General features: G+C 39.7%; 2 protein-coding genes across 4 annotated transcripts in view; both read right to left on the minus strand.

Annotated features, from left to right (window-relative positions):
* Window positions 1–342, minus strand: part of LOC138214056 (nuclear receptor coactivator 2-like) — a 42787-nt gene extending 42445 nt beyond the window's left edge. For all 3 annotated transcript variants that reach the window (XM_069175414.1, XM_069175415.1, XM_069175413.1), the window contains exon 1: window positions 199–342. The gene's annotated coding sequence lies outside the window, so the exon portion shown is untranslated. The remainder of the gene's footprint in view (window positions 1–198) is intronic.
* Window positions 343–1876: 1534 nt separating this feature from the next.
* Window positions 1877–6459, minus strand: lactb2 (lactamase, beta 2). The gene is made up of 7 exons (XM_069175458.1): window positions 6233–6459; window positions 5356–5516; window positions 5127–5247; window positions 4814–4992; window positions 4117–4265; window positions 3812–3899; window positions 1877–3652 (listed from the first exon to the last, which is right to left on the minus strand). The coding sequence occupies exons 1-7, from the start codon at window positions 6352–6354 to the stop codon at window positions 3609–3611; spliced, it is 864 nt and encodes a 287-aa protein (XP_069031559.1). The 5' UTR covers window positions 6355–6459; the 3' UTR covers window positions 1877–3608.
* Window positions 6460–8995: the final 2536 nt, after the last annotated feature.

Here is an 8995-nt window from a genome sequence, read left to right on the forward strand (position 1 = left end):
CATATATATATATCTATATAACGGATATATAACGGTAATCTGACCGCGCTATTAAAGAGAATAAATAAAATAATGTCCCTTTAAGAGCGATAACCTCGATACACACTTCTTTGCACGAACGTTTTATTTTGGAGGAGCGGCGGCGGCGGTGGGGGCGCGAGGGGGGGGCCCGGCCGGGAGAAATGACAGGAAACTTACCTGAGAGTTGAGCTGCCCTTCACCGGGGATGTTTCTCCGTTTGTCGCCGGTGTCGGTTGTCGGTCAGCGGGACGGAGCGGCGGCGGCGGCGGCGGCGGCAGCAGCGGCGTCCAGGGCCGGAGCCGCCATGTTCATGTGGCTCAGAGGCTCCTCGGCTGTTTATCTTTACCAGTAGACCCCCCCTCCTCCTCCTCCTCCCTCCTCCTCCTCCTCCTCCCTCTCCACCACCCCCACCTCCACTCATCTCATTACCAGCCTGCAGAGCGCGCACACATGCAAACACACTTTGAGGAGAGCTGAACTAAAAACCTGCATTATATAGTTTGGGACACATTATTATTATGTAATGACAGTTTTAAGGTGTAATGTGGTTGTTTTAAGTCTTAAAACGTAAAAACAAAAACACATTCCTAAATCTAATAATAATTTAATTCTTTAAATTGCCCTAATTGTGTTAAATAAACGGCACTCTGCCTCATTCCTTCATAATGCAGTGACGTTACGTCCATCTAATTTTTGAGCTTTGTGGGATTTTAAAGGAGTTTCTGGTGTGCTCGTGTCCTAATATGTTGTTGTAATATCCCTTTAAGTATTTCATATGAGTATCTGGCCACTAGCTTTTACTGTTTGCACTTTGCTTGAGTATTTCCATTTGACTTCATACTTCCACTTCAGTCCATTTCAGAGGGAAATATTGTACTTTCTTCTCCACGACATTATTTTGACAGATTTAAGTTACTTTTCAGATAAAGATCTGACAGCTTTTAAAATACAAGCCACTGTTATTAAGTTATTATGACATGTTAGATGTTTATTATGAGCGGTTTACAGTTCCACCAAACATGAATGTGTCTCTAAACTCCTGATATGGCTTCATTTCAAATAACGATCTCACTCAAATTTAAAAGATGAGATAAAAAGTCACTGAAAACTAATGTTTGGATCAGAAGTTTAGTTTTTCTGCATTCTTTCTTCTCTTTCAGTAAACATGTAGATTTAAAAACTGGATATAAAGAAGTTCAAACCAGCTCCACCTGCAGCAGCTACAAAAATGCTGCTCACACACCGATATAATAATTTAATGATGTCATACACAATATAATATCAGTCAGAGGTCTTTTGTACTTTTAACTACATTTTGCTGCTAAAACCTCTGAATTTTCCATAAGTAGGTCATTCTTCTTTCAGGATTTGTAATGGGGGACTTTTACTCTGCCGTTTTAGTACTATTACTGAAATAAGTGAATTCAGCTCCACTGTTTGGTGCATGCCGCTTCTGCTACACGAACACACTGCGTGTCCTTCCTCTGTCCTGCACGAGTCGTGCACTGTGGTTGTTCCACTGTAAGGTGAGATCACCTTCAGCAAAGTCACCGCTCGGCCCCAAAATAAGCAGCTTGGGTAGAGAAAAAATAAATAACAGAGAAACATAGACAGTCTCGACCGATTGCAACAGAGGCATCATGAGTCAATACAGAAAACAGATGAGACTCGGTGTGTGTGGGTCGGTCACAGTTCAAGAGTTCGTAGGAGAAATCTGATTGTCACTCGCAGGATGTTGGTTCATCATTATTTAGTTGAGATTATTTTCAACAGGTCAAACTCCAACACTCAGTGTTTTTCCAAAATCACCACAAATATACCGTAATTCTTATTTATAACCAGAAAACAGCATGAATTCACATTATTTTCATTTAATATTTTTAAACAACCCATTCCAACATATATTTACTTCTTTGTTTTTGTTTTAAACAATTTTCTGGAAAAATACAATATTTTCTGAGGGTTTTCTTTGTTTCTGTCTACAAGAAGGTGATGAGTCGACTCTTTTTCTTGAGGAAACGTCGATCCTTCAATGTGTGCAACGAGATGTTGGAGATGTTCTACCATCTGTTGTGGCCAGTGAACTGTACTTCTAGTAGTCTGCTGGGGAGAGGGGGGGGGGGGGGGGGGGGGGGGAGCAGTGGAGCCGGAGACACCAACAGACTTAACAAACTGGTGAAGAAGGCCGGCTCCATCATCGGCTACAAACTGGACAGTCTGGAAAAGGTGGTGGAGAGGAGGACGCTGAACAAACTATTATCCATATTGGATAATCCTGACCACCCTCTCCACCTGCTGCAGGGACAGAGGAGGACATTCTCCAAAAGACTCCTCCAGCTGCTGTCACAAGGACGGATACAGGAGATCATTCCTGACAAAGGAGATCATTTCTGTCCACTGTAATAAGACTGTACAATAAATCACCTCTGGCAAAATCCATCACAGTACAATAACACCATTGATTGTATGTTTACACTATTGTTTCGTTTGTTTAATTTATATTTAATTATTCAATTTTATTGTATATACTGTGCATTTTTATATTTAATATTTTCTACTGTTGTTTTATTGCTTTCCTGTATCTATGAATGCTGCTGTAGCAAAAACATTTCCCCTTGTGGGATTAATAAAGTAACTAACTAACTAACTGTCCATCCGTCTGTCCGTCTGTCTGTCTGTCTGTCTGTCTGTCTGTCTGTCTGTCTATCTATCTATCTATCTATCTATCTATCTATCTATCTATCTATCTATCTCTCTATCTATCTATCTTCTAATTGGCTGTCATAAAATGAACAGATGCTTCCACCTAGTGGATGACTGGAAAATGTGTGAGCCTTTTCTCAAAAAGTTCATAGTGCTCAAGAAGGCAAAGTCAGACTTATAAAAAATAACAACAAAGGGGGAAAACAGATGAAAATATTAACTTCTAACTGGCAGTGTGGATAAAAAAAAAAAATCAATATCTCCCTCTCTCAGAGTCGACAGTCTGAAAACACACTTATTTATTTCTGCTTTATTTTTTTATCCTACGTATTTTCTGCTCCATTTTCTGACTTTTACAGCGAATATGAATAAAGTTTGGAAGACAAAAAAAATGAGCAGCAACAACAAAAAAATGTGTCATAAGAAGAGAGGGAACAAGAGAGGAAGAAAAACACGCTTGTGCACCAAACTCCACTCAAAAAAAATGGGTATTTTTAACGAATCAAATTGCTGTTTAGAATTAGATTCAGTTTAAAGTCCACAAAAAGTGCTCAACTTGAAGAGGCTCAAGGGAAATCCTTCTGGAAGCAGAGACGATGACATATTTAATTCACAGATCAAATTCAGCTGACCTGAGAAGTTTTTCGTTTTGTTCAAGCTTTGACACGGAGGCTGCAGCTCCTCACGAGTCTCGCCGATGCTGACGATTTTCTACGCTCTCCCGAGTCAAGAAACAATCCGAGGCAACTTTAACCGAGCGACGTCTCAGAATTTCCATCAGCAGAGGCGTTCGAGCACAAACGTAACACCGTAAAACTGATCGTTTTGGCTTTTAAAAATCACAAGCTGTTGACCAGAATGATCAATTTGATTTCATCTCAGTGTCACAGATTACTCTTCCATTGGCTGTTCTGCGAAGAGTCGTTCACTGAAGGAAAAACAAAAGAAAAAACAAAGGAGTTCACTTTTGTATTTTATTGTGCAAAATTTAATATTCTAAATTAAAACTTTTAATGGAATCTTAATCTAATAATGATATTATGAAGGAAAACGACGGTAGTTTTTGCAGTAACAAGAGAGGACATACCCAGAGTGATCTTGCCTTCCTTCTCCAGCTTCTTCAAGTGATGAACCAGGTTCACGTTAGCAGCTTGGTGTAAATATTCAGGAGTTTCCTGGAAGAAGAAAAAAAACAAACAGTCAACTGTGACAAAAAAAAAGAAAACAGCAAAGTATAAAAGTCTGGCGGTCAAAGAACTGGTGGTTTGTGTGATTGTTTGCAGCTCACTTTCACGCATGTATGCTGGTTTTAATGAAATAAATGAATGTGTTGAAGGTGCGCTATACGATATTAAAATGCATCAAAAGTAACCGAAGACGATTTCCCAAAACCTTATAGACGATCTTCACGAGTTCCATGGAGGAGAAAGGCTTTCCCGCTCCGTCCTGAACGGCCGCCAGGATCTGTTGTTCTCTCTGGTCCCGGTGGCTCATGTAGTGTCTGATCTTGGAGCCGGCGTCCTGAACCACAGGTCCGTGACCTGCACACAGAGCAGCGGGGGGGAAGTTTTTAATGAACAGAACAAGCATCAAAAGCTGTGGACATCAAAGCTGCAAAAACTGGTCCATCGGCAGAAATTTAAAAGAAATTCTGCTTTAAAAACGGATAAATACTCGCTGGTTTCACCCGTTGAAAAATCGGGATCATTGGCCAAAAAATAAAACCAAACAATCAGATCAAATGTCTTTTGTTGGGCATCTTTCTATATTTTCTAATAGAATAATTAATGAATTTGAAGAATGCATTAATAATAGTAAAACTAATCATAACTGTGGCCCTTTGTGGTGAATGTATTGCAAAAAAAAAAACCTGTGAGAATGAATCTTAGAAGGGATGAAAAACATCTCGATTCAGAAAGTTATCATTTATTCCATCATTACTCTTTTACCACTAGGCTGTGCTAACTTGTGTGTGTGTGTGTGTGTGTGTGTGTGTGTGTGTGTGTGTGTGTGTGTGTGAATGGGTTTGAAAGAGAGATAAAAAAAGAAAAAACAGTGGTAACCAAACTACCAGCGTGTCCTCGCTCACCGGGGTAGATGAGGTCGGCCTGAGAGTCCAGCAGGACCTTCAGAGATTTCATGTAGTCGTAGAGATCCTCGAACACGGCCGTGCCCTCGCCCAGGATGCAGTCGCCGGAGAAGAGAGCGTGCTCCTCCTCCAGCAGCAGCGCCATGTGGTCGTCGGTGTGGCCCGGGGTGAAAAGCACCCTGGGAAGAAAATTTGCTCAAATAACTCACTGCGACAAGATTCAGACGTTAGCCGCACGGCACGGCAGAATGTTTTTGGTTCGGCGTTTTTATTTCATGTCCTTTCCATACATTCAAAATTGCATAAAACTGACTTGAGTGTGGCTCCCTCCGTTCGGACAACATCTCCATCCTTCAGGAAGGTGTAGCTCTTGTTCCCAGCTGTCTCTCTGGCTCGGGTGGACCGAGGCAGTTTGCTGACTCGCACCTCAGAACCTGCAGGAAGACAACAGAAGAAACATGAATATTTTTGTGTGTTCTTTTTCTCTCTCTCTCTCTTGAAACTATAAATGTCGGTAGTAATGTGACAGCTGCAGCTCTCACCAGTTATGTCCCTGCAGATATCTTCCACTCCGCCCGTGTGGTCGTGATGCCAGTGTGTGACGATGATCTCCTGGATGCTCGTGTTGAACTGCTTCAGCGCACGTTTCAGGCTGCCGATGTATTCGGGCACAGCAGGTTCCCCGGTGTCTATCAGCACCCGTCTGCAATACATGTGTTGTTATTATTATTATTATTATGTAGTCAGAAAGAAGCTATCCATACTCATGCATTAATAATTTTCCTATTTTTTCTTTTGTAGTTTTTAGTTATTTTGCTTTCTTTCTTTTTTTTTTAACATGAAGAACTTTTGTTTAACTAACTCAAGTCAAATAACCTAAATAGTAGCTAAAATAAATATTAATATTTTCACACTGAGTGAACGCCGATGTATCCAGTAGACCTTAATTATTCATTTCATACTTCCAGTTTTGTTGTGTATGCTGCGTTTTATTGCCTACAAGCAAGGACATGCTAATTCCCCCCAAAAACTACATGGAGTTTGGCGTGACGTCACTTTCCATAAGCGAACAGAAGGCACACTAATGGATTCCTAAATAGTAGCAAAAACTATAAATATTTTCACACTGAGTGAACGCCGATGTAGACAGGAGACCTACATGATTAATTGAACACTTCCAGTTTTGTTGTATATACTACATTTCATTGCCTCCGAGCAAAGACATACTAAATTCCCCCAAAAATTAGATGGAGTTTGGCGTGACGTCTCTTTCCATGAGCCAACAGAAGACATACTAATGGCTTCTTGGACTGTCTTGTCTTTGGTCAAGTTGTCTTTCCCAAATGCAGATATGTTGGAGTGGAGAACACATGAAAGGACGCTTCATTTTGGAGAACATGATGAAGGCCGACTCGTCACCTTTCACCGGTTCCGACCAGGTACGTGTTGGTTCCCTGCAGCGTCATCGGTCCCGGGTTGCAACCCAAAACCCGAACAACGCGGGCAGACAGCTGCTCTATCCGAGGAATAATGGCACTCATAGCTCCGCAGGTTGGGACGTGAACGACACGATAACAGAACACAAAACACTTGGAGGTAAAAGTTCAACAAACCCTCGTCAAACAGGACGTAGAACGGAAGCAGCATTTATTTACTTCCTGTATACGCCAAAGCGCCCCTTCAAAGTAAAAGTCTCAGTTTAACTTAGTTTTCTTTTCACGGTGTTTTCACTTGTGCCATTATTTGATGCTATTGACATAAATGTTTTTACGATTAATAAATAAATCCTGTATTTTCACCCATATAATGTTTGCATACAACTTGTCAATTTGTTAACAAAAAATAGCCTCATTTCAATTTTAATAGAACAATTTTTTTTATATTGATTCTTATTCTGGATTTCAATTCTGCAGGAACTACATATGTTTTGCTATCAGACTGATAAAACCTGTCCTTTGTACTATTTTGTGCCTTTTTATGTATTATTATTACTCAACTTAAAGTTTGTGTGAATTTTGAAGTATATTTTTTGTACTTTTTTTTTTATATCTAAATATGTAAAACAGATCACTATGTAAATTTACAGCTTCTCGCCTTCTCCTGACACATCCGGTTTATTTAATTGAAATAAATAATTAAAATGAATCTCTCTATGAGTATTAGTTGCTTTAGGCCAAGCTCCTTTTACTGGCACATCATCACAAATATATAAAAACACTCTTGCATACATTACTTTCACATTAGTGCCACAAATTCTCCTTTCCTTCATTTTAATAATTGTCCAGCTGTAAATGCAGCTCCAGCTACGCTGCTACCAGGTTGATTACAGGCTGCAGTACAAACCAAACACTAGGTGGGGCCATTGTCCAGTCTGAGTCACCTCTCACCTCATAAACTAAACCACAGCACACATGGCAAAAAATATATAAAATATGAAAGAGTCTGGGATTATCGGTGTTTCACAGAATGAGCGTTTTATTACGAGGTAATGATAATGATGTTCGCCAACTCCTCACAGTTTAACCTCAGATATCGAAGCTATCTGGTTTAATGGCTGTTGTTATTGCCCTCATTAATCCTGGAAGTTTAAATTGGTTTTTTTTGTGTGTGTGTGTTTTTTTTTTATACAACTCCAAATTGAGGAAACCAAAGTCATTAGAAAGCTGTAAAAACTGCAGGGTGAATGGTCGCTGCTCTGTATCTGGTGGTGACCTTTGACCTCCCTATAGGGCGCTTAATGAAGTTTCACGTATAGATGTATTGATCCGAGAGCGACTTTATGGAAGGTTTTTAGAGATGTTTTAAGGGAGTTTTCCCCCACAGCTGACAAATGAAAATGTCATCACAATTAAAAAAATAAAACAAATAAAAACAGTGCATTTGTGTTCTTTAATTACGAGAAATGCTACCATTGTCATTGACGTAGTTTATAGCGATGTTTAGGCTAAGCGGCCATCTTGAAGGTAATTGGTATACAACCATATTGGCTCATTTAGTTCTGCTCGTTGTTATGGTAACCTTTCTGCGTGGCAGGTAGTGTGCATTAGACCCACATCAACCTGTATCTATATATGATTTATCTAATATTTTAACAGTAATTAGGACCTCTAAAACCACTAACTAGATAAAAGATGTTGATTGCAATCAAAGTTGTCTTAAAACAACTTTTTAATCATGTTTCTTAACGATTAACTTTATTTGACCACAAAGCAGAAATGCGATGGTCCAATAGGGAAGTAGTTCTTTAGTGGTTTGACCTCTTCAGACTTTTACTCTCCGTCTTTATGCATCTTGGTGCCGCGACAAAGTTATATGAAGTCATGCTGGAGACAATTTATAAATGGAACCAGTCAGCTTACAATGTGCTTTGGACCTTAAAATCAACTTAGCTTCGACTCTTCCCTCTCTGATTCCATCAACGCCAACATCTTCTCTGTTAATACCAGCGATGCCGCCGCGTATTAGAGTCGTCAAAACTGACCGTAAATCGGAGTGGAAGTCTTGGAATCGACCTCCACTACATCCACCGTATCTCAGATCCTGTGTGTCTCACAGACTTTAAACCTGAATTTTACTAGAGAGGAAATAAAACCGTTTTTGAGGAGACGTCTGAGTCCATTTATTCACTGTTTTGCCAAGTTTTTAGAAATGAATTTAATAATCCAGATTGCCTTTGTCATGATGGAAAAGTCAACGACGAGCCTGAAGGATGAAGAGCAATGACAGCGTGTTCTCTTTTACAACAGGACTGTTTGGTTTTACTGTAATTTATAATGTACGAGTTAACAATATACTATTTTAAGAGGGGGAACAAAACACTAACGCAGTGACTGCATGTTGTTAAAGATGAAGATTTATCCCTTTAAATATTCAATTAAAATAGATTTGAAGAGTTTTATCCTCATTTATAGTCAGACTGTAAAACATGAACATGTGGGTGGAAAGACAGACGACTTTCCAAACAGCGAACTGAGGACCTGCAAGATGGAGAAAACACACAAAACCATACCTGAGATTTCCTGCTGTTTTCTACGGATGTAAATAGCGACTCCATCCAGACACTTTTGGACAAACAAACAAAAAATATAGATTTAATGACGAGGGATTGACACGAGATCACCGAAACACATTTTTAAAAACACTTTAAGTGTGTTTTGCGACGTGTTTCATGTTGATCCCGAC

This window comes from Embiotoca jacksoni, unplaced genomic scaffold (genome assembly GCF_022577435.1).
Source record: "Embiotoca jacksoni isolate LCO1_2020_lvr unplaced genomic scaffold, fEmbJac1.0.p SCAF_67, whole genome shotgun sequence".
Lineage (NCBI taxonomy): Eukaryota > Metazoa > Chordata > Actinopteri > Embiotocidae > Embiotoca > Embiotoca jacksoni.

Coding starts and splice junctions, on each gene's coding strand:
- lactb2 (XM_069175458.1), bottom strand. CDS start 6,354: ATGAGTGCCATTATTCCTCGGATAGAGCAGCTGTCTGCCCGCGTTGTT. Junction 5,248..5,355: donor TATCTGCAGGGACATAACTG/GTGAGAGCTGCA, acceptor GTCTTCCTGCAG/GTTCTGAGGTGCGAGTCAGC. Junction 3,653..3,811: donor GGAAGGCAAGATCACTCTGG/GTATGTCCTCTC, acceptor TTTTTCCTTCAG/TGAACGACTCTTCGCAGAAC.